This window comes from Triticum dicoccoides, chromosome 1A (assembly GCF_002162155.2).
Source record: "Triticum dicoccoides isolate Atlit2015 ecotype Zavitan chromosome 1A, WEW_v2.0, whole genome shotgun sequence".
Taxonomy (NCBI): domain Eukaryota; kingdom Viridiplantae; phylum Streptophyta; class Magnoliopsida; order Poales; family Poaceae; genus Triticum; species Triticum dicoccoides.
In genome coordinates, this window is record NC_041380.1 from 308,632,425 (window position 1) to 308,658,123 (window position 25,699).

Genomic DNA, 25,699 nt, shown 5'->3' on the forward strand with positions numbered 1-25,699 from the left:
ATGAACTATAATATGCAAGGGATGAACAAGACTATTCCCGAGCTCTTCGCAATGCTGAAAGCTGCGGAGGTAGAAATCAAGAAGGAGCATCAAGTGTTGATGGTTAACAAAACCACTAGTTTCAAGAAAAAGGGAAAAGGGAAGAAGAAGGGGAACTTCAAGAAGAACGGCAAGCAAGTTGCTGCTCAAGAGAAGAAACCCAAGTCTGGACCTAAGCCTGAAACTGAGTGCTTCTACTGCAAGCAGACTGGTCACTGGAAGCGGAACTGCCCCAAGTATTTGGCGGATAAGAAGGATGGCAAGGTGAACAAAGGTATATGTGATATACATGTTATTGATGTGTACCTTACTAGAGCTCGCAGTAGCACCTGGGTATTTGATACTGGTTCTGTTGCTAATATTTGCAACTTGAAACAGGGACTACGGAATAAGCGAGCACTGGCAAAGGACGAGGTGACGATGCGCGTGGGAAACAGTTCCAAAGTCGATGTGATCGCGGTCGGCACACTACCTCTACATCTACCTTCGGGATTAATATTAGACCTAAATAATTGTTATTTGGTGCCAGCGTTGAGCATGAACATTATATCTGGATCTTGTTTAATGCGAGACGGTTATTCATTTAAATCAGAGAATAATGGTTGTTCTATTTATATGAGTAATATCTTTTATGGTCATGCACCCTTAAAGAGTGGTCTATTCTTATTAGATCTCGATAGTAGTTATACACATATTCATAATGTTGAAACCAAAAGATGCAGAGTTGATAATGAAAGTGCAACTTATTTGTGGCACTGTCGTTTAGGTCATATCGGTGTAAAGCGCATGAAGAAACTCCATACTGATGGACTTTTGGAACCACTTGATTATGAATCGCTTGGTACTTGCGAACCGTGCCTCATGGGTAAGATGACCAAAACACCGTTCTCCGGTTCTATGGAGAGAGCAACAGATTTGTTGGAAATCATACATACCGATGTGTGCGGTCCAATGAATATTGAGGCTCGTGGCGGATATCGTTATTTTCTCACCTTCATAGATGATTTAAGCAGATATGGGTATGTCTACTTAATGAAACATAAGTCTGAAACATTTGAAAAGTTCAAAGAATTTCAGAGTGAAGTTGAAAATCATCGTAACAAGAAAATAAAGTTTCTACGATCTGATCGTGGAGGAGAATATTTGAGTTACGAGTTTGGTGTACATTTGAAAAACTGTGGAATAGTTTCGCAACTCAAGCCACCCGCAACACCACAGCGTAATGGTGTGTCCGAACGTCGTAATCGTACTTTACTAGATATGGTGCGATCTATGATGTCTCTTACCGATTTACCGCTATCGTTTTGGGGTTATGCTATAGAGACGGCCGCATTCACGTTAAATAGGGCACCATCAAAATCCGTTGAGACGACGCCTTATGAACTGTGGTTTGGCAAGAAACCAAAGTTGTCGTTTCTTAAAGTTTGGGGCTGCGATGCTTATGTGAAAAAACTTCAACCTGATAAGCTCGAACCCAAATCGGAGAAATGTGTCTTCATAGGATACCCAAAGGAAACTGTTGGGTACACCTTCTATCACAGATCCGAAGGCAAGACATTCGTTGCTAAGAATGGATCATTTCTAGAGAAGGAGTTTCTCTCGAAAGAAGTGAGTGGGAGGAAAGTGGAACTTGACGAGGTAACTGTACCTGCTCCCTTACTGGAAAGTAGTTCATCACAGAAAACTGTTTCAGTGACACCTACACCAGTTAGTGAGGAAGCCAATGATAATGATCATGAAACTTCAGATCAAGATACTACTGAACTTCGTAGATCAACCAGAGTAAGATCCGCACCAGAGTGGTACGGTAATCCTGTTCTGGAGGTCATGCTACTAGATCATGATGAACCTACGAACTATGAAGAAGCGATGGTGAGCCCAGATTCCGCAAAGTGGCTAAAAGCCATGAAATCTGAGATGGGATCCATGTATGAGAACAAAGTATGGACTTTGGTTGACTTGCCCGATGATCGGCAAGCAATTGAGAATAAATGGATTTTTAAGAAGAAGACTGACGCTGATGGTAATGTTACTGTCTACAAAGCTCGACTTGTCGCAAAAGGTTTTCGGCAAGTTCAAGGAATTGACTACGATGAGACCTTCTCACCCGTAGCGATGCTTAAGTCCGTCCGAATCATGTTAGCAATTGCCGCATTTTATGATTATGAAATTTGGCAAATGGATGTCAAAACTGCATTCCTGAATGGATTTCTGGAAGAAGAGTTGTATATGATGCAACCAGAAGGTTTTGTCGATCCAAAGGGAGCTAACAAAGTGTGCAAGCTCCAGCGATCCATTTATGGACTGGTGCAAGCCTCTCGGAGTTGGAATAAACGTTTTGATAGTGTGATCAAAGCATTTGGTTTTATACAGACTTTCGGAGAAGCCTGTATTTATAAGAAAGTGAGTGGGAGCTCTGTAGCATTTCTGATATTATATGTGGATGACATATTACTGATTGGAAATGATATAGAATTTCTGGATAGCATAAAGGGATACTTGAATAAAAGTTTTTCAATGAAAGACCTCGGTGAAGCTGCTTACATATTAGGCATTAAGATCTATAGAGATAGATCAAAACGCTTAATTGGACTTTCACAAAGCACATACCTTGACAAAATTTTGAAGAAGTTCAAAATGGATCAAGCAAAGAAAGGGTTCTTGCCTGTGTTACAAGGTGTGAAATTGAGTAAGACTCAATGCCCGACCACTGCAGAAGATAGAGAGAATATGAAAGATGTTCCCTATGCATCAGCCATAGGATCTATCATGTATGCAATGCTGTGTACCAGACCTGATGTATGCCTTGCTATAAGTTTAGCAGGGAGGTACCAAAGTAATCCAGGAGTGGATCACTGGACAACGGTCAAGAACATCCTGAAATACCTGAAAAGGACTAAGGATATGTTTCTCATATATGGAGGTGACAAAGAGCTCATCGTAAAAGGTTATGTTGATGCAAGCTTTGACACTGATCCGGACGATTCTAAATCGCAAACCGGATACGTGTTTACATTAAACGGTGGAGCTGTCAGTTGGTGCAGTTCTAAACAAAGCGTCGTAGCGGGATCTACATGTGAAGCGGAATACATAGCTGCTTCGGAAGCAGCAAATGAAGGAGTCTGGATGAAGGAGTTCATATCCGATCTAGGTGTCATACCTAGTGCATCGGGTCCAATGAAAATCTTTTGTGACAATACTGGTGCAATTGCCTTGGCAAAGGAATCCAGATTTCACAAAAGGACCAAACACATCAAGAGACGCTTCAACTCCATCCGGGATCTAGTCCACGCGGGAGACATAGAGATTTGCAAGATACATACGGATCTGAATGTTGCAGACCCGTTGACTAAGCCTCTTCCACGAGCAAAACATGATCAGCACCAAGGCTCCATGGGTGTTAGAATCATTACAGTGTAATCTAGATTATTGACTCTAGTGCAAGTGGGGGACTGAAGGAAATATGCCCTAGAGGCAATAACAAAGTTATTATTTATTTCCTTATAATCATGATAAATGTTTATTATTCATGCTAGAATTGTATTTACCGGAAACATAATACATGTGTGAATACATAGACAAACAGAGTGTCACTAGTATGCCTCTACTTGACTAGCTCGTTAATCAAAGATGGTTATGTTTCCTAACCATGAACAATGAGTTGTTATTTGATTAACGAGGTCACATCATTAGTAGAATGATCTGATTGACATGACCCATTCCATTAGCTTAGCACCCGATCGTTTAGTATGTTGCTATTGCTTTCTTCATGACTTATACATGTTCCTATGACTATGAGATTATGCAACTCCCGTTTACCGGAGGAACACTTTGGGTACTACCAAACGTCACAACGTAACTGGGTGATTATAAAGGAGTACTACAGGTGTCTCCAATGGTCGATGTTGGGTTGGCCTATTTCGAGATTAGGATTTGTCACTCCGATTGTCGGAGAGGTATCTCTGGGCCCTCTCGGTAATACACATCACTTAAGCCTTGCAAGCATTACAACTAATATGTTAGTTGTGAGATGATGTATTACGGAACGAGTAAAGAGACTTGCCGGTAACGAGATTGAACTAGGTATTGGATACCGACGATCGAATCTCGGGCAAGTAACATACCGATGACAAAGGGAACAACGTATGTTGTTATGCGGTCTGACCGATAAAGATCTTCGTAGAATATGTAGGAGCCAATATGGGCATCCAGGTCCCGCTATTGGTTATTGACCGGAGACGTGTCTCGGTCATGTCTACATTGTTCTCGAACCCGTAGGGTCCGCACGCTTAAGGTTACGATGACAGTTATATTATGAGTTTATGCATTTTGATGTACCGAAGGTTGTTCGGAGTCCCGGATGTGATCACGGAAATGACGAGGAGTCTCGAAATGGTCGAGACATAAAGATTGATATATTGGAAGCCTATGTTTGGACATCGGAAGTGTTCCGGGTGAAATCGGGATTTTACCGGGTTACTGAGAGGGTTACCGGAACCCCCCGGGAACCATATGGGCCATCATGGGCCTTAGTGGAAAGGAGAAAGGGGCAGCCCAAGGGGGCTGCACGCCTCCCCCCTTCCCCTAGTCCTATTAGGACTAGGAGAGGTGGCCGGCCACCCCTCTCCCTCTTTCCCCCTTGGGAATCCTAGGTTGAATAGGATTGGGGGGGGGAGTCCTACTCCCGGTAGGAGTAGGACTCCTCCTGCGCCCTCCTCCCTGGCCGGCGCCCCTCTCCCCCCTTGGCTCCTTTATATACTGAGGTAGAGGCACCCCAAAACACACAAGTTGACACAAGTTGATCCACGTGATCTATTCCTTAGCCGTGTGCGGTACCCCCTGCCACCATATTCCTCGATAATACTGTAGCGGAGTTTAGGTGAAGCCCTGCTGCTGTAGTTCATCAAGATCGTCACCACGCTGTCGTGCTGACGAAACTCTTCCCCGACACTTTGCTGGATCGGAGTCCGGGGATCGTCATCGAGCTGAACGTGTGCTCGAACTCGGAGGTGCCGTAGTTTCGGTGCTTGATCGGTTGGATCGAGAAGACGTACGACTACTTCCTCTACGTCGTGTCATCGCTTCCGCAGTCGGTCTGCGTTGGGTACGTAGACAATACTCTCCCCTCGTTGCTATGCATCACATGATCTTGCATGTGCGTAGGAAATTTTTTGAAATTACTACGAAACCCAACAGTGGCATCCGAGCCAGGTTATTGATGTTGATGTTATATGCACGAGTAGAACACAAGTGAGTTGTGGACGATACAAGTCATACTGCCTACCAGCATGTCATACTTTGGTTCGGCGATATTGTTGGACGAGACGACCCAGACCAACCTTACGCGTACGCTTACGCGAGACCGGTTCCCTCGACGTGCTTTGCACAGAGATGGCTTGCGGGCGACTGTCTCTCCAACTTTAGTTGAACCAAGTATGGCTACGCCCGGTCCTTGCGAAGGTTAAAACGGAGTCTATTTGACAAACTATCGTTGTGGTTTTGATGCTTAGGTGAGATTGGTTCTTACTTAAGCCCGTAGCAGCCACGTAAAACATGCAACAACAAAGTAGAGGACGTCTAACTTGTTTTTGCAGGGCATGTTGTGATGTGATATGGTCAAGGCATGATGCTGAATTTTATTGTATGAGATGATCATGTTTTGTAACCAAGTTATCGGCAACTGGCAGGAGCCATATGGTTGTCGCTTTATTGTATGCAATGCAATCGCGATGTAATGCTTTACTTTATTACTAAACGGTAGTGATAGTCGTGAAAGCATAAGATTGGCAAGACGACAATGATGCTACGATGGAGATCAAGGTGTCGCGCCGGTGACGAGGGTGATCATGACGGTGCTTCGGAGATGGAGATCACAAGCACAAGATGATGATGGCCATATCATATCACTTATATTGATTGCATGTGATGTTTATCTTTTTATGCATCTTATCTTGCTTTGATTGACGGTAGCATTATAAGATGATCTCTCACTAAATTATCAAGAAGTGTTCTCCCTGAGTATGCACCGTTGCCAAAGTTCATCGTGCCCAGACACCACGTGATGATCGGGTGTGATAAGCTCTACGTCCATCTACAACGGGTGCAAGCCAGTTTTTGCACACGCAGAATACTCAGGTTAAACTTGACGAGCCTAGCATATGTAGATATGGCCTCGGAACACGGAGACCGAAAGGTCGAGCGTGAATCATATAGTAGATATGATCAACATAAACGATGTTCACCATTGAAAACTACTCCATCTCACGTGATGATCGGTCATGGTTTAGTTGATTTGGATCACGTAATCACTTAGAAGATTAGAGGGATGTCTATCTAAGTGGGAGTTCTTAAGTAATATGATTAATTGAACTTAAATTTATCATGAACTTAGTACCTGATAGTATCTTGCTTGTTTATGTTGATTGTAGATAGATGGCTCGTGCTGTTGTACCGTTGAATTTTAATGCGTTCCTTGAGAAAGCAAAGTTGAAAGATGATGGTAGCAATTACACGGAATGGGTCCGTAACTTGAGGATTATCCTCATTGCTGCACAGAAGAATTACGTCCTGGAAGCACCGCTGGGTGCCAGGCCTGCTGCTGGAGCAACGCCAGATGTTATGAACGTCTGGCAGAGCAAAGCTGATGACTACTCGATAGTTCAGTGTGCCATGCTTTATGGCTTAGAATCGGGACTTCAACGACGTTTTGAACGTCATGGAGCATATGAGATGTTCCAGGAGTTGAAGTTAATATTTCAAGCAAATGCCCGGATTGAGAGATATGAAATCTCCAATAAGTTCTATAGCTGCAAGATGGAGGAGAACAGTTCTGTCAGTGAGCATATACTCAAAATGTCTGGGTATAATAATCACTTGATTCAATTGGGAGTTAATCTTCCGGATGATTGCGTCATCGACAGAATTCTCCAATCACTGCCACCAAGCTACAAGAGCTTCGTGATGAACTATAATATGCAAGGGATGAACAAGACTATTCCCGAGCTCTTCGCAATGCTGAAAGCTGCGGAGGTAGAAATCAAGAAGGAGCATCAAGTGTTGATGGTTAACAAAACCACTAGTTTCAAGAAAAAGGGAAAAGGGAAGAAGAAGGGGAACTTCAAGAAGAACGGCAAGCAAGTTGCTGCTCAAGAGAAGAAACCCAAGTCTGGACCTAAGCCTGAAACTGAGTGCTTCTACTGCAAGCAGACTGGTCACTGGAAGCGGAACTGCCCCAAGTATTTGGCGGATAAGAAGGATGGCAAGGTGAACAAAGGTATATGTGATATACATGTTATTGATGTGTACCTTACTAGAGCTCGCAGTAGCACCTGGGTATTTGATACTGGTTCTGTTGCTAATATTTGCAACTTGAAACAGGGACTACGGAATAAGCGAGCACTGGCAAAGGACGAGGTGACGATGCGCGTGGGAAACGGTTCCAAAGTCGATGTGATCGCGGTCGGCACACTACCTCTACATCTACCTTCGGGATTAATATTAGACCTAAATAATTGTTATTTGGTGCCAGCGTTGAGCATGAACATTATATCTGGATCTTGTTTAATGCGAGACGGTTATTCATTTAAATCAGAGAATAATGGTTGTTCTATTTATATGAGTAATATCTTTTATGGTCATGCACCCTTAAAGAGTGGTCTATTCTTATTAGATCTCGATAGTAGTTATACACATATTCATAATGTTGAAACCAAAAGATGCAGAGTTGATAATGAAAGTGCAACTTATTTGTGGCACTGTCGTTTAGGTCATATCGGTGTAAAGCGCATGAAGAAACTCCATACTGATGGACTTTTGGAACCACTTGATTATGAATCGCTTGGTACTTGCGAACCGTGCCTCATGGGTAAGATGACCAAAACACCGTTCTCCGGTTCTATGGAGAGAGCAACAGATTTGTTGGAAATCATACATACCGATGTGTGCGGTCCAATGAATATTGAGGCTCGTGGCGGATATCGTTATTTTCTCACCTTCATAGATGATTTAAGCAGATATGGGTATGTCTACTTAATGAAACATAAGTCTGAAACATTTGAAAAGTTCAAAGAATTTCAGAGTGAAGTTGAAAATCATCGTAACAAGAAAATAAAGTTTCTACGATCTGATCGTGGAGGAGAATATTTGAGTTACGAGTTTGGTGTACATTTGAAAAACTGTGGAATAGTTTCGCAACTCAAGCCACCCGCAACACCATAGCGTAATGGTGTGTCCGAACGTCGTAATCGTACTTTACTAGATATGGTGCGATCTATGATGTCTCTTACCGATTTACCGCTATCGTTTTGGGGTTATGCTATAGAGACGGCCGCATTCACGTTAAATAGGGCACCATCAAAATCCGTTGAGACGACGCCTTATGAACTGTGGTTTGGCAAGAAACCAAAGTTGTCGTTTCTTAAAGTTTGGGGCTGCGATGCTTATGTGAAAAAACTTCAACCTGATAAGCTCGAACCCAAATCGGAGAAATGTGTCTTCATAGGATACCCAAAGGAAACTGTTGGGTACACCTTCTATCACAGATCCGAAGGCAAGACATTCGTTGCTAAGAATGGATCATTTCTAGAGAAGGAGTTTCTCTCGAAAGAAGTGAGTGGGAGGAAAGAAGAACTTGACGAGGTAACTGTACCTACTCCCTTACTGGAAAGTAGTTCATCACAGAAAACTGTTTCAGTGACACCTACACCAGTTAGTGAGGAAGCCAATGATAATGATCATGAAACTTCAGATCAAGATACTACTGAACCTCGTAGATCAACCAGAGTAAGATCCGCGCCAGAGTGGTACGGTAATCCTGTTCTGGAAGTCATGCTACTAGATCATGATGAACCTACGAACTATGAAGAAGCGATGGTGAGCCCAGATTCCGCAAAGTGGCTTGAAGCCATGAAATCTGAGATGGGATCCATGTATGAGAACAAAGTATGGACTTTGGTTGACTTGCCCGATGATCGGCAAGCAATTGAGAATAAATGGATCTTTAAGAAGAAGACTGACGCTGATGGTAATGTTACTGTCTACAAAGCTCGACTTGTCGCAAAAGGTTTTCGGCAAGTTCAAGGGATTGACTACGATGAGACCTTCTCACCCGTAGCGATGCTTAAGTCCGTCCGAATCATGTTAGCGATTGCCGCATTTTATGATTATGAAATTTGGCAGATGGATGTCAAAACTGCATTCCTGAATGGATTTCTGGAAGAAGAGTTGTATATGATGCAACCGGAAGGTTTTGTCGATCCAAAGGGAGCTAACAAAGTGTGCAAGCTCCAGTGATCCATTTATGGACTGGTGCAAGCCTCTCGGAGTTGGAATAAACGTTTTGATAGTGTGATCAAAGCATTTGGTTTTATACAGACTTTCGGAGAAGCCTGTATTTACAAGAAAGTGAGTGGGAGCTCTGTAGCATTTCTGATATTATATGCGGATGACATATTACTGATTGGAAATGATATAGAATTTCTGGATAGCATAAAGGGATACTTGAATAAAAGTTTTTCAATGAAAGACCTCGGTGAAGCTGCTTACATATTAGGCATTAAGATCTATAGAGATAGATCAAAACGCTTAATTGGACTTTCACAAAGCACATACCTTGACAAAATTTTGAAGAAGTTCAAAATGGATCAAGCGAAGAAAGGGTTCTTGCCTGTGTTACAAGGTGTGAAATTGAGTAAGACTCAATGCCCGACAACTGCAGAAGATAGAGAGAATATGAAAGATGTTCCCTATGCATCAGCCATAGGATCTATCATGTATGCAATGCTGTGTACCAGACCTGATGTATGCCTTGCTATAAGTTTAGCAGGGAGGTACCAAAGTAATCCAGGAGTGGATCACTGGACAACGGTCAAGAACATCCTGAAATACCTGAAAAGGACTAAGGATATGTTTCTCATATATGGAGGTGACAAAGAGCTCATCGTAAAAGGTTATGTTGATGCAAGCTTTGACACTGATCCGGACGATTCTAAATCGCAAACCGGATACGTGTTTACATTAAACGGTGGAGCTGTCAGTTGGTGCAATTCTAAACAAAGCGTCGTAGCGGGATCTACATGTGAAGCGGAATACATAGCTGCTTCGGAAGCAGCAAATGAAGGAGTCTGGATGAAGGAGTTCATATCCGATCTAGGTGTCATACCTAGTGCATCGGGTCCAATGAAAATCTTTTGTGACAATACTGGTGCAATTGCCTTGGCAAAGGAATCCAGATTTCACAAAAGGACCAAACACATCAAGAGACGCTTCAACTCCATCCGGGATCTAGTCCAGGCGGGAGACATAGAGATTTGCAAGATACATACGGATCTGAATGTTGCAGACCCGTTGACTAAGCCTCTTCCACGAGCAAAACATGATCAGCACCAAGGCTCCATGGGTGTTAGAATCATTACAGTGTAATCTAGATTATTGACTCTAGTGCAAGTGGGAGACTGAAGGAAATATGCCCTAGAGGCAATAACAAAGTTATTATTTATTTCCTTATAATCATGATAAATGTTTATTATTCATGCTAGAATTGTATTTACCGGAAACATAATACATGTGTGAATAAATAGACAAACAGAGTGTCACTAGTATGCCTCTACTTGACTAGCTCGTTAATCAAAGATGGTTATGTTTCCTAACCATGAACAATGAGTTGTTATTTGATTAACGAGGTCACATCATTAGTAGAATGATCTGATTGACATGACCCATTCCATTAGCTTAGCACCCGATCGTTTAGTATGTTGCTATTGCTTTCTTCATGACTTATACATGTTCCTATGACTATGAGATTATGCAACTCCCGTTTACCGGAGGAACACTTTGGGTACTACCAAACGTCACAACGTAACTGGGTGATTATAAAGGAGTACTACAGGTGTCTCCAATGGTCGATGTTGGGTTGGCGTATTTCGAGATTAGGATTTGTCACTCCGATTGTCGGAGAGGTATCTCTGGGCCCTCTCGGTAATACACATCACATAAGCCTTGCAAGCATTACAAATAATATGTTAGTTGTGAAATGATGTATTACGGAACGAGTAAAGAGACTTGCCAGTAACGAGATTGAACTAGGTATTGGATACCGACGATCGAATCTCGGGCAAGTAACATACCGATGACAAAGGGAACAACGTATGTTGTTATGCGGTCTGACCGATAAAGATCTTCGTAGAATATGTAGGAGCCAATATGGGCATCCAGGTCCCGCTATTGGTTATTGACCGGAGACGTGTCTCGGTCATGTCTACATTGTTCTCGAACCCGTAGGGTCCGCACGCTTAAGGTTACGATGACAGTTATATTATGAGTTTATGCATTTTGATGTACCGAAGGTTGTTCGGAGTCCCGGATGTGATCACGGAAATGACGAGGAGTCTCGAAATGGTCGAGACATAAAGATTGATATATTGGAAGCCTATGTTTGGACATCGGAAGTGTTCCGGGTGAAATCGGGATTTTACCGGGTTACCGAGAGGGTTACCGGAACCCCCCGGGAACCATATGGGCCATCATGGGCCTTAGTGGAAAGGAGAAAGGGGCAGCCCAAGGGGGCTGCGCGCCTCCCCCCTTCCCCTAGTCCTATTAGGACTAGGAGAGGTGGCCGGCCACCCCTCTCCCTCTTTCCCCCTTGGGAATCCTAGTTGGAATAGGATTGGGGGGGGAGTCCTACTCCCGGTAGGAGTAGGACTCCTCGTGCGCCCTCCTCCCTGGCCGGCGCCCCTCTCCCCCCTTGGCTCCTTTATATACTGAGGTAGAGGCACCCCAAAACACACAAGTTGACACAAGTTGATCCACGTGATCTATTCCTTAGCCGTGTGCGGTACCCCCTGCCACCATATTCCTCGATAATACTGTAGCGGAGTTTAGGTGAAGCCCTGCTGCTGTAGTTCATCAAGATCGTCACCACGCCATCGTGCTGACGAAACTCTTCCCCGACACTTTGCTGGATCGGAGTCCGGGGATCGTCATCGAGCTGAACGTGTGCTCGAACTCGGAGGTGCCGTAGTTTCGGTGCTTGATCGGTTGGATCGAGAAGACGTACGACTACTTCCTCTACGTCGTGTCATCGCTTCCGCAGTCGGTCTGCGTTGGGTACGTAGACAATACTCTCCCCTCGTTGCTATGCATCACATGATCTTGCATGTGCGTAGGAAATTTTTTGAAATTACTACGAAACCCAACAGTTGTTTCTGGTACTGTTTTAGTTACTTTAGTGCATTTAAATATTTTATAAAAAGGTGGTTTCTCTACCATAATTACCTATGCAATAATTGGTTCTCTCTGAACATTTTAGTTTTAATATTTGAAAACTTTTACCGTTTGACTTGATTTTGATTTTGAAATTGAATCGATTTCGAACTAACTCGATATTAGCAACAATAATCGAGGTGACATGGCATCATTAGCAGAGGTTACTGTAGCTTGATTATCCGGGTGTCACACCGACTATGTACCAGCCATGAAAATCGCAACTCGGCTCGGCGGATGAAAGGGGTCAGGAATATTGTCGCCATCGGAACTGCCACCCATCAGGCCATCGTGCAGCTGATACAGTGACTCGGTCTCTCCGGTTGAAGACTCGTCATCAGAGTAAACGACGGTTTCGCCACCAGATACCGATCTATCCTCAGATTCCGCTCCATGGATGACTCCCATGAAGGCATGCTTTACGGCAGGCTGAACCCGGGCAGGTCTTGCACGCTGAGCCGTCTCGACGATGTCGGTGCAGATGTCTGGCTCAGGGCCCGGTTCACCGATCTTGCCAATGAAGACGTGTATTCCGCCAAAGGGGACCCGGTACCCGTACTCAATCGAGCCGGCCTTAGGGCCCCAGCCTGCGCCGTCGATGTAGAGCTTGTCGCGACGACTCTTGGTCATCCGGTCCACAGCGTATCCCTTGAGTCCTTCGAAGCCGCCCTCTAAGAACTCGAAACCATCATGCGGTAGCCCCACGGTGGGCGCCAACTGTCGTGGGTTTGTCACGGCAGCTGTCCTAGCGTAAGGACTTAGTCGTGGAGCCATCGCAACGTAGTAGCTTAGAGGGGTTAAAGCGGAACAAGGGATGCATGAAATTATACTGGTTCGGCCCCTTACGGTGAAGGTAAAAGCCTACTCCAGTTGTGATGAAATTGCTAGGGTTTCGATGACCAGGGAGCGAATCCACTTTGTCTGGCTCTCGAGTTGTTGTTGTCTGTCCTTAAACCGTCGCCGGGTCGTCCCTTTATATACACAAGTTGACGCCCGGCGGTTCACAGAATCTCGGTCGGCTCATAAACGTGTCCGGCTCGATTTCTACCCTTTCCTATCTTACAATACAAGTTACATATCATATGGCGGTTTATGTCTACGGGCCCTAATCCGCCGTTGGGCCCTGGGCCTTTATGTCAGATCTGCTCCATAAAACGGCATATCCCTTTGTCTTCATGGGCTTCCATATGAATAACTTGTTATGGGTATAACCCGACCCCTCCTGACCGGTTTATACTCAGTAGTAATATCCCCAGCACTTTTGGTGTTCAAATATTTTTTGCACAAGCCAAAATGTTTAACCTTTTTACCTTAAAATTTGCAGGTGGCATTTGGATGTGACTAAGACATCAAGAATTTGTTAGTCTTGAAGGGTGAGCTTCTACTAGATAGCTGCTTGTGAGTCTTTGAGTAGCCAAGAAGTTTATGAAGACAAGAGATGATCTATGGAGAGAAAATCTCCATCATCGGTGCTTGTCCATTAACTTTGTGTGTAGGGATTAGAAAAGGCGAGTAAAGTAAGACTTTGTATCTAAACGTCTGCAACAAAAACATGAAATTACCATAACGATGCAAACATATGGAACAAATTCCTTGTGGTTGCAGCTAATGGGTAATTTTTTTTTAGCAAATTCCTTTCTTACAAGTTTATTGGATTTGTATGCTTATGATGCTATCTCTCGACTATGTTATAATTTGTTTAAAAGTTGACAACTTTTGTTCTGCAAGTCCAAACTCTACTATTGTTCTTGGTCCCATATTAAGGTTTAATGACACTATTAGATGAAAGCTTTCTGGACAAAGATGACATATGCTATCTCCATTCTAAAATATAAGACGTTTTGATAGGCTAATTAAACTAGCCTACCAAAACGTCTTGTATTTTAAAACAGAGGTAGTAATACAATGCCTTTGTAAATTTGCATATCCAACCAGAAAAAACGCATGAACGTGATGGTATTTGGTAACATCTTCGTCCATTTTGAAGCTTCTAAGAGCATTTGTTCATTATAATTAATCAATAATAATAATAAGGTTCTCCAATTTATGAAAAAAATAAAATTGACATAATCTTTTTTGAGGGAAAAAATTGACATAATTTGAAAATGGAAACGTCATAGCTTTTTTTTAATCATCACGGCTTGGACATTGACCGGTAAAAAGAACAAGAAAAACTCTCTAGAAAACCAAGAAATAACTCTTTTTTTACAATAACCAAGAAATACTCTGCTGTGCTCTTTGGAGTTGCTTTTCCCCTCGCCCCTCTCTCTCCCTCTCACTAGTTTGTTCCTACAAAATCGGGCAGATTTGTAGCACCAATCGAGAAACGGCATATAATAACGGATCGACTGACACACAATTCGAAATCTTTTCTCAGCCATCGCCGCCGCCGCCGGCCCGCCGCAGCGAGGAAAAAAAATCAAGCTTTTTATGACTGCTGCCGTCACGGATGGCCACCAAGCGCGCGTACAAGCTCCGTATCCTACTTCTTGCTCCGTGAATAATCTATTATCTTCTGGGAATCTCGAATCAGGGTGCTTTGAGCCGACTTGCTTGGGTCGGTGCAGTTAGGTTTTGGTTGGGTTGGGCTCGCGTGCAGCGATTACAATTGATTCCAGGAACCTACCTTTTGCATCTTGAGCTGTTCTTGGGTTCATGTTGGCCTTCTTAGTTTGTGATTGAGCTGAGTTGGTTCCAACGAACTAATGTAAGACGGAGTAACGGACAATTTTTTTGGGTGTGATTTTGCAACTGTGTGGATGGGCGTGTAAGTTTAGTGAAATGTCCTCTTGAAATTGAGGACTAATATGACCAAAGAAAATTTTACATGAAACAATACGGTTTTCTGCTGAACATTAAATTACATTTTTTGTGTTCAATTTTAATTCGAGAGAATGTGTGCTCAACAGTTTGTTTGCGAGGCTCCTTAAAAGAAAGTTTGTTTGTAAGTGTAGTACTGAAAGAAATTCAATCCTTGTTAGGAAATTTGCCCCTTGTGTTATGTAATTTACCATTGCTTTTGTCACTTCAGATAATGCAGCAAATATGATCATGTTGTTGGGTCTGAACTCCTGACACCTGCTTTGTGGAAGTTGTGAAGCTCAATACTGAATCTTCAGATTTCGTTTTGTTAGACTCATTTAGGATAGCATGGATTGTAGAATTACTGAAACGAACCTAGTTCCACTCACAATATGGTGTTATTACCTGTTCGATGTTGATAATGAAGTGCAGAATAATTCTAAATTTCTAATTGATGGCATGACCGCTCAACTATTTTGCTCTGGGTTTTAGTTGACTATGTACCTAGTGGGAATGTGTATTCCAAAACAATACCAGAGAGTGAACTCTGACATAAACATTTAGCCTGACTTCATGGATTTATATCAGGCTACAACAGTTTCATGTTTCCTTGACAATGCCCAGAGGAGTTTGTAGCGCATGCTTCGGATGTCACTTGTGCCAAGTTTGGGAAGCGAACATCAAGAACTTTCATCACTGGTGGGGAGGATCAGAAGGTCAATCTTTGGGCTGTAGGGAAACCTAGTGCTGTCCTGGTAATGTTATATGAGGAGTTTCATCACTTTCTATGTCATTGAATTTTTGGTTGGTAGTCATTTAGGTGGTTTCTTATGCACTTATAATTACAAGTGAGTGTCACTACGCTTTTGCAGAGCCTCTCAGGCCATACAAGTCCAGTTGAGTCACTGAGCTTTGATTCCTCTGAGGTTATGATAGGTGCCGGAGCAGCAACCGGAACAATAAAAATATGGGATATCAAGGAAGCAAAAGGTGTGAACCAGTCTTCATAACGCTTGGCTGTATTTGAAACAAAAAGATCAAATGTAATTATATCTTGTAACTATATCTGATTTTATTGCCACAGTTGTTCGAACTTTCACTGGGCATAGATCAAATTGCGCCTCTCTTGATTCCCACCCTTTTGGAGAATTTTTTGCGTCTGGGTCTTCAGATACAAACATGAAAATATGGGACATGCGGAAGAAGAGATGCATTCACACATACCAGGGTCATACCGGGAGGATTGATGTGCTTAGATTCACTCCTGATGGTCGGTGGATTGTTTCCGGTGGGGCTGATAGTTCTGTGAAGGTAAGAGTTTGAACCTGTCTAGTAAATATGAAAAAAAACTATTAAGCTGTACCACAGAAAAAATTGCAGGGGAATCTGCTGATTAATCCAACCTATAAAGTTGCCATATATGCTCATAACAGAACTAATATCAACAAGATGAATAAACACATGCTCTAGCGAAAAAATATCTTATATTTCTTCGGTCACTGATTATTTTTGGGAAATATCTTGCTAGATCTGGGATTTGACAGCTGGAAAGCTCTTGCATGACTTTACGCTTCATGAAGGCCCAATTAACTGTTTAGATTTTCACCCCCACGAGTTCTTACTGGCCACAGGTTAGATGGATGACCATATTACTGTAAAACCTGTACAAGAATATAAGACATGTTCCCAGATAACATTTTCCTCCAAAATTAATTGTGCATCATCTAGACTTGGTTAGTTGTAACTTTTGCTTTCTGTTCTTTCCAAAAACTTCTGCAGGTTCAGCTGATAAAACTGTTAAATTTTGGGACCTTGAGACTTTTGAGTTGATTGGATCTTCTGGACCGGAGGTATAATATCTCCTAATTGATGATTCAGAAAGCTCAGGCTCTACATTTGTGTCTCCCTGTTCATGCTATCTTTGTGTTCAGATTGTGAAATAATGTAGTTCTATAAACACTATCATTATGCAGTCATCCAGCAAAGTTATGTCCTAATAAAATTTTACAACTTTTCTCGAGCTACATTTGATCATACTCTTGGCTTTGATGTAATTTTATTTCAAACTGAGTTCAATCACTATGAATTGTGTTTGTCCTTTGTAATTATGCCTAAATCTGACCCTTTACAAGGACCCAAGGGAACACGTCAGAACAGCATTAAGCAATGATTTCATGTATTTGTAACCAGAGTCATGAAATAGTACCAAGTAATGCTGATCATGATTCATAAATTAGTATATCGGACCAAATGTTGTACTGTACCTGAAATTGTGAGCCACATAACATGAGCCTTTAGTTGTTTATAATCATTTGTTAATTTCAAGTTTCTTGGTTTGTTTTTAGAACAAGTTTCTTGTGTATGCATATTTGAACTCTTCTATAACTTTCAGTTGGTAAGCCTGATGGTGCATACCCCCTCTTTTTTTTAATCTTCTGTACTTGGGCTATAAGTAATTTTAGTATGCATTTATCTTGTTTTCATCCTGGATTTAACTAATTTTTCAGCTTCATGCAGAACTGTCGCGAATACTATATGCCGGTACAGATTCTGACCACAGCTACTCTGTTATTCATATTGTATATAGTTTCCCTATGGGTGGATGGGGATTCTTGATAATGACCAAATTAACTATCTGTAAGTGCTGTAGTTAATACTTATCGCAAGCTTCCGAATTTTCAGGCTAGTGTAGTTTGTTCTATGACATTCAACAGTGACGGCAAAGCACTTTTTTGTGGATTACATGAAAGCTTGAAGGTAGATACTCTAATAAAATGGCAAATTCCTCATTTCAAGCTTGGAACAAATGATGTCATAACAAAATCATTTGCATGTTATCCTTTTGCTTGCAGGTTCTTTCATGGGAACCTATCATATGTCATGATGCAGTTGATGTTGGCTGGTCAACATTAGCAGATCTAAATGTACAAGAGGGAAAACTTCTTGGTTGCTCATATAACCAAAGTTGTGTGGGAATATGGGTTGTGGACTTGATGGTATGATTCTATAAAATTTATTATGTTAGCATATGAGCAGTTCTGATATGGTATTAATCCTAAACTTCAGAAATTTGATCCATTCACTGTCGGTAGTGCGGAAGCATTTTGGAATGGAACTGGTAATGGGCCATTACAAGCTGATAATAGCATATCATCAATGCTGGGAAGTTTATCGATTTCCAGAAGACAAGGTACCCGTAAGGAGTTATTATTATCTCATGAATAAGTGAATAACATTTCATTTCCTAATCTTCGCCTGTTCTCTTTTAGTTAAGATTTTCACCCCAACACTACTTGTATTTGTTTTTAACAGAAGCCAATGAAACATCCAGTACATTGCTTAAGCGCCCGATGTCTGCGTCGAAAGAAGCTTCTGTACCAGCTTCTTCTGCAGTGAGGAAGAGATTATCAAAAGCACCTGGAATAAATAATCTTCGGCTGACAAGAGCTGAATCTGCACCTCTTATTTCTCCTAGGGTTAGATTGAAGCCAGATTCTACTGACCACCAGAAGAGACACATAGCTAATGTTCGCTTCAAAGTGGATCTCTCTACAAGTGCCAGAATGATCGCTGGTAACTCACAGGCTTCTGCTGCTCCCACATATATACCTAGGTCCAATATATTTGCATGTAGTAGTGAAGGATCCACTTTCGTGCCTGGTATTGTCCCAAGGCATGTTTCTAAAGTGGATGCTGGTTCCAATCTCAGTGAAGCTGCCGCTGCTGTCATAAAGCCTGAACAATTACTAAAAGGTCATCTGGCTGTGGATCATGACAAAGATGTTCATCGTTCCATATTTCAGTCAAAGCCAATTACTTCAAAAACTCCACAAAGGAAATTTATAAGAGAAACATCAAGTGATGGGGACATTAACTGTTTTGGGGCATTGTGCACTGAAAGTGTCCAGTCTAACAAAGTTGATAACTGGTATGATGTTTGTGGTTTCGAAGAAACAAAATCAGCAGTTGGAAGGAATCCACAATTTGTGAATGTTAACAGAACAGTAGTGTTTGGATCGAGCCAACTGGTGGAATCAAGTGAGAGCAGCATAATGCAAAATCGTAAGTGCTCCGCTGAATTGGTATGCTATTATTTGATTTGAATATTTGATCCTCCTAGGGTTATCATCATGCTCTTTGTCAGGAGGAACGGGACATTTATGTGCGAGTTACAAGAGAAGCGAGTACGCACCAACGTCAGATGGCTTGGTATACATTACTTCCGAAACTTTAAGTTATGTTATTTGGGATGCCTTTGCTCATTCTGTTCATACCAAACCCAACTCTATATTTTCTACTTCTGTAGAGACAATCTTCATTTGCTGGAGAACGCAGTGCATTGGCTAATGATGACGATCTTATAGCTGACCTAATGCAAAACCATCAAGAATTCATTCATGGCGTGAAGTCGCGGCTGACAAAACTAGAGGTATTGAAGGAAAATAGAATCAGCAATAACATTTACTGCTATTATTCGGGAGACATGATTATGGTGCATATATTGAGTAATGGTAATTTCCATGTGATATTTGCAGCTTGTGTACCGCTGTTGGCAAAATAATGATATCAAGGGCTCTGTCAGTGCTATGCGAAGAATGTCGGATCATGCTGTGTGTACTTCCTACCATACCCCTAATACTGTAGTCTCATTCTATACAATGGCTGATGTCTTGCTCTATCTGTCTTGTAGGTTACTGCTGATATAATTAATGTTCTTATTATGGAAAAGAGTACCAAGTATATTACACTAGACATTTGCACTTCTGTTTTACCTCTCGCCTCCAATCTTCTTGAAAGCGGATATGACAGGTATTTCATCTTATTTATTCATTCAGGGTATTATAATTTACCTTTTACCTTCCTGTTGTACACTGGATAAGGTTTACTGATAGCCATTGCCGTGCTGTGGTCTTTTACTGCCATTCGACTGTTATTTAAAAAAAACCTTCATAGTTCATACAGTTTTAGTAGTATGAAAAGTCACAGATAATGTGATGGTAATATTTGGGCTTATACAAGTTGTTTGTGTCTTCTACGCCCGCAGACATTTGAACGTTGCCTTGGTGACGATCCTTAAGCTTGTCAAAAGCTTCCGTGCATCAATCTTTTCTACTTTGTCGTCTACTCCACCAGTCAGTGTAGACCTCGAAGCAGAGCACCGGTATTTTGCCCATCCCTCCATCTCATTCAGGGTGATCCTGCTGTACATACAATGTAACGCGTTTGTTCCATTTGTGCCATGTTGCTAGGTTGGAACGCTGCAGTATATGCTTTCAAGAGCTGGAAAAGATAAATGCAGGTCTCATCTCCTTGACAAGGTAAGCCCCTCTCTTTCAATTCAAAAACTAGGCGTTACAACCAAAAATCTGGAGATCTTATAATGTAAAGGACCGAAATGACACATCATCATCTTGTAGGCGAGAAGGCAAGGTTGGGAGATCAGCACGGGAGCTGAGCCTCCTCCTTCAGGATATCTTCAAGACGCCAAGCAGTGTATAAATGCAGAAATTTCACCCTTTTTCTTTTGTACATGAAATACGTAGCGACGTAGGATTAACAGCTACGACGACAGAATAAATATACGGAAGTAGATACAAGTTGGGCAAAATGCATCTCATTTTCCGATAGAGATACGCAACATCCAGTTTGAGGTTTATTTCTTGCTCCTTGTCTCTCCGACTCTGTGGATCAATGAACAACTGTATATGACACCTTCAGCTCTGCATCTATGTTGACAGTGCATACAGTGAAAAAAGTATGAAGAAGATCTTACCTTGTCTTTATATCTGATAATGATATATCAAAGATTTTAGGATGGCTGATCACGCGGGCCTGCCGCGTGGTAATCTTCAAATCATGTGTATACATGCAACAAGTTTACACACGGATTGCAGCATGTCCTTCAAGTTCCTTTTTTTGTTGTTGAGAAACTTGGTGAATTTTACTGTTGTCTTGCAGAGGTAACTGCTGTTGTACACATCGTATGTGGGTGTTACACTGTTACGTGATAGAAAGCGTATACTGATATGAGCACGGTCAGATGAACACTTTATACAGAAACAAGTATACGTAGAATACGAGTTTCACGAGAACGTACTTGCACCTTTTTCACGGCAGTCCGGTCTCGAAGTCACGTGAGACGGCTAGAGAAAACCCATAAGGGCACACGCGTGTCAGCAGCCACAGAAGATCCCCGCAAAATCGTGCTGGACAGGACGTCAGCGTGGCCTTGGATCTGGCCCGTTGGCATTGAATCGGACGGCCCACGGGAGGGCTGCGGGAGGGAAGCGGTGCCAGCGTTTAGTCCCACATGGCTTGCCGAGCTTCGCGCAGACCAGTTTATAAGCCGACGTGTGAGAGCTCTCTTCTCCCTTCGGGGACATCCGATAAAATTGGAGAAGATTAGCATGGCCCCTGCGCAAGGATGACACGCATAAATCGAGAAATGGTCCAAATTTTTTCAAGATTTTGCGCTTTGATCCCTGTACTTTTCTTCTTGGCCCCTTTATGTTTTCCGAGACTTCACACTTATGACCCTGTGCTACCGTGTGTTTGGACCCTTAACGTTTTTCGAGATTTAGCGCTTTCACTCCTGTATTCGTTGTGTATGTGGCCCCTTCATGTTTGTGAGATTTCACACTTTCACCCCTGTACTGTTTGGCTCCTTTACGTTCATAATATTTCCCTTACTCAATGGGAATATCGTTACGCAGATAGAACCTCAGAGGAATATATTCATTCCAGATATTTTGCATTTCGGCCACTGTTTTTTTGTGTTTTGCACCTTTACATTCACAATTTCTTACTCCCTCAGAGGAATATATTCATTCCAGATATTTTGCATTTCGGCCACTGTTTTTTTGTGTTTTGCACCTTTACATTCACAATTTCTTACTCGACGAACGTAGCCTTACGCAGATAGAACATCAGCAATCGAAATATGAACTCTCTTCTCTACTTTTACTTTTAGGGAACTCCTTAACTAAATGACATTTTAACAAGAAATCACATTCGTATTCAGTTTTCATTTACTTGTAATCCCTCCATCCCAAAATAAGTGTAGTACATCTGAAGTTGAGACACTTATTTTGGGTGTTAGTAGTTCTGGTTCATAACAAAAACAAGACACACTAAATATAATAAAAACCAAAAGGATGACAAATAGAAATGCCAAGCATCAGACATAAAAAATTGGCAGCCCAACAATGGGCAGTACGCATTTTGAAGCACCAAAACAATTCACAAATAGCATATGACAACTCAGATTAAATTGCATCGTTTTTAGCACAACATAGGCTGCCATCGAGTGCTCATCAGTTACATGCCAAGATGGCAAAATTGCAATTTCCCAACGCACTACAGCACGATTTTGGCAGCAGCCACAAAATTGGCACGCAAAAAACTCATCAAGTTCTGTTGAAAGACTGCTGTCCGCCAGACGGGGGTTGTGTAGGGGGAGGTGGGGGGAGCGACATCTGCATTTGCATCACCATAGGTAACTGTTCTTGGACGCCCCTTCCGTCACCACGGTCAGCTTGGCCTTGAAAATCCCTACCTTGCATGCCTGGATTCATCGAGCTGTCAGGCATCATCCCGAAACCAGATGGCATGAAGGCCATGCCGCCACCTCCCTGAGATGGATTGCCCATCAACCCCATGCCCCATGGGCGCTGAAGCCCCTCGGGCACTGACACTGAACCTTGATCTGATCCGGCATCTTGCAGTTGCATCTGGAAAGGGGCATTGAAGTACTGCGGATTCCCATCTTGTTGGACAGGGTAGCTGAATGATGCGTTGGGGATTAAAGGCTGATTCATATTCATGTGCATCATGAAGTTTTGCTGATGAGGATGCATTGGAGAGAACATGAAAGGTGAATTAGGCATCACTTGCTGCTTGTCTTGAGTACCATGGTCGGGTTCTTGGCGAAGTGGAGTTGCACCAGGTGTACCATCATGAGCCCAGCTGTAGGGACGGTCAAATCCTTGAGGTGTGTTGTTTTCAGACTGAGTATCACCTGGTGGATAGTGGCGACCATGGAATGATGGCGGTTTGCTTAGCATAGGGGGCCTTAGTGGGGTGTGCTCCCTCTCCCTGGACTGGTGGTACCGAGACCGGTCTTCACGCTCTTGCATGTGAGAACTTGATGTGGGTGAAACACCCCGCCTTGGAGGAGCACGTGCGGTCGATATCTCAGGCATTTGAGACTGCCTTTGAGCATCTCCTCCAGAAGCACGGGAGATGTTAGGAGCATCTGGTTCATTACGTTCTTCCTTCTCCGTGTTAGTTTGGAGGAGATTTGCATGAGCTTCAGGTACATGAGACATAAATTCAGCTTTCTTAAGGAAAGACTTGAGGCACATAGGTGCAGCGCAAATAAAAATCCCTTCCATCATTTTCACAGTCTGAATCTTCTGAATGCGCTCATCACAACTGCGGGATATAAGTAAATATATAAGTTTCAAAATGACATGTCTAAGACCAAACTAGTCGAACAACATAGCAGTAATTAGTAAGCAGCAACATTGTCCCTCTTAAGTACAATGTCAACGGGGGAAAACTACAATTGCTAGTTTACTATCTCATGAAAGGTACAGAAGAATGTACATCACTGCTTAACTAATGTTCGCAGCTATTGATGCTAACAATAACTACTCCCTCCGTCCCATAATGTAAGACGTTTTTTGACACTACAGTAGTGTAAAAAAAACGTCTTACATTATGGGACGGAGGGAGTAGTAAAGATAAAAGGAAACAAGCTGAAACACAAGCAATTTGGGTGAAGGTTACTATAGTTCCACTGCACTGCCACAACATTGAAAATACATGCATGCTAACATGAGATCTACTTAGCTGAAGCTCCTTAAACTCAATCAGTGGATACTTAGATGTCACATAACAAGCTTATTTCAGCAAGTATCATGCCGTGCAGATACATCAGAGTTATGCAAGTTATCCTATCATTAATCAGTAAGTCACTCGATATACTACGAAGGTGAGAATGGGACAAAAGCCAAGTTACGAAAAGTTCAGGAGAATGCTTACAGATAACAACTGGAATCACTTCTTGCACAGGCTAAACAGAAAGCATGTTCACAAGGAATCTGCACAAAGTTAAAGAAAGTCATTGATCGAACGATTCAACTATGGAAAATAGCAAAAGAATTAAAATGAATAGACCGCATATAGTTCAGACTGGTAACTGATAGTCTCAGACAACAGATAAAATATACATGCTAGTTTAGGGACATACGACATGGCGACATGCCTAGATGATTGTGAAATGTACTGCATGCAATCAGTGGTTTCGCTTGCTTATGCACTGTGTCGTACTAAAACTAGACAGGCTTGATAGCCGGAATACTTTCAGAAATCCGAGCACCAACCACGCCAGGAACTCTGGATAAAGTGAATATGAACATCCCATGCCGTCAATGGAGTAATTTAGATTCAGTATTTACTACAACAAAAGATTATCAAACTAATATAAATTCTATGTGCAAATTATGTGCAATCCCTAAAAATATTAATATCGACCGATAGTGTAGCAGAAAAAATACGATTACTGCTTCCATTCAATACAGCTTCAAAACTGGACCGTAGGCCTCCCCTATTCGACACTTAAACAAAACAACCAACATCCTTTTTCTGGCAAACAAATGTACCACAAACAGAAGGATATAATATTGACTCCAGTTACATATGTCGCTGTAACACACCCCTAAAATATACCACTGGAAATTCCTACAGGTATTTTTTATTTCTGTTTGCTCAATATCAATAGTTTTACTAGCCTTGGGCTCTCAGACACCTAAAATCCTTAAACAGCGAGCATAGCGACATTGCAGAAATTCTACATCGGCCTGATGCACTTGACTATTTATTCCAAACAAGGATTACAATAGCAATTAACTCCTCCTGAGTGATATATAATTAGATGGTGTTATATGTGCTACATAAAATCTCGACTTTAGTACGTGAAGTAGTGAAGGCATAGACGGGGGAAGATGCTGGGATTGAGGATTCCATACGAGGCGGCCGTAAATGGCGATGGGGAACTCGCAGCGGGAGCAGATGTGGACGCGTTCGCCGAGGGGCCGGCGAGAGCGACGGCCGATGGCGCGCGTCGCGGCGATGGCGGAGTTTGTAACGGCGCCGAGGCTCTTCGCCACGGCGAGGTCCGCGATGACCAGGTGGTCGGGGCAAGCCACAGTCACCGACTCCGGGGCACCGCCAGCCGCCGCGGCGGCGGACTTCGCCGGGGCGCCACCGGACGCCCCAGCCGCCGCGCCAGAGGCCGCGGCCCCAGAGTCCGACGAGCCGATCTTGCTCAGGCGTATCTGGAGCATCGCTAGGGTTTCTCAATTTCCGTCGGAGTTTTTCCCGTGGGTTTATTTGCTGCTTTTCTGGTGCAGATCTGGGCCCAGGAGCAGCTTCGGTTTTTCAGCATGGCCCGCTTGAACGTACGTACGAGTTAACTCGATGCCAACAAAGAGTTTTCTTTTTTTCTTTTTGCCTAAAAAAGAGTTTTTTTTCGGATATGCAAGACTACATTTTCTTTTTCTTTGGTGAAGTCCTCGTGGCGGCGCAGACGGATCCT

The 25,699-nt window shown here is 42.6% G+C and overlaps 2 protein-coding genes and 1 pseudogene across 2 annotated transcripts; 2 read left to right on the top strand and 1 right to left on the bottom strand.

Moving 5' to 3' along the window:
• Positions 1-14,532: 14,532 nt before the first annotated feature.
• On the top strand, positions 14,533-20,882 carry LOC119270132 (katanin p80 WD40 repeat-containing subunit B1 homolog KTN80.4-like). The gene is made up of 18 exons (XM_037552104.1): positions 14,533-14,774; positions 15,724-15,854; positions 15,972-16,089; positions 16,184-16,410; positions 16,628-16,730; positions 16,879-16,949; positions 17,617-17,640; positions 17,782-17,856; positions 17,952-18,095; positions 18,166-18,289; positions 18,412-19,161; positions 19,244-19,308; positions 19,406-19,528; positions 19,635-19,709; positions 19,790-19,908; positions 20,144-20,260; positions 20,349-20,417; positions 20,517-20,882. Exons 1-18 carry the CDS (start codon positions 14,747-14,749, stop codon positions 20,596-20,598), a joined length of 2,445 nt encoding a protein of 814 aa, XP_037408001.1. The 5' UTR covers positions 14,533-14,746; the 3' UTR covers positions 20,599-20,882.
• A 584-nt stretch (positions 20,883-21,466) lies between these two features.
• Positions 21,467-21,559, top strand: LOC119295865 (annotated as a pseudogene).
• Positions 21,560-22,336: 777 nt separating this feature from the next.
• Positions 22,337-25,475, bottom strand: LOC119270139 (E3 ubiquitin-protein ligase HAKAI homolog). The gene is made up of 3 exons (XM_037552112.1): positions 25,131-25,475; positions 24,145-24,203; positions 22,337-23,532 (listed from the first exon to the last, which is right to left on the bottom strand). Exons 1-3 carry the CDS (start codon positions 25,446-25,448, stop codon positions 22,506-22,508), a joined length of 1,404 nt encoding a protein of 467 aa, XP_037408009.1. The 5' UTR covers positions 25,449-25,475; the 3' UTR covers positions 22,337-22,505.
• Between the last annotated feature and the right edge of the window lie 224 nt (positions 25,476-25,699).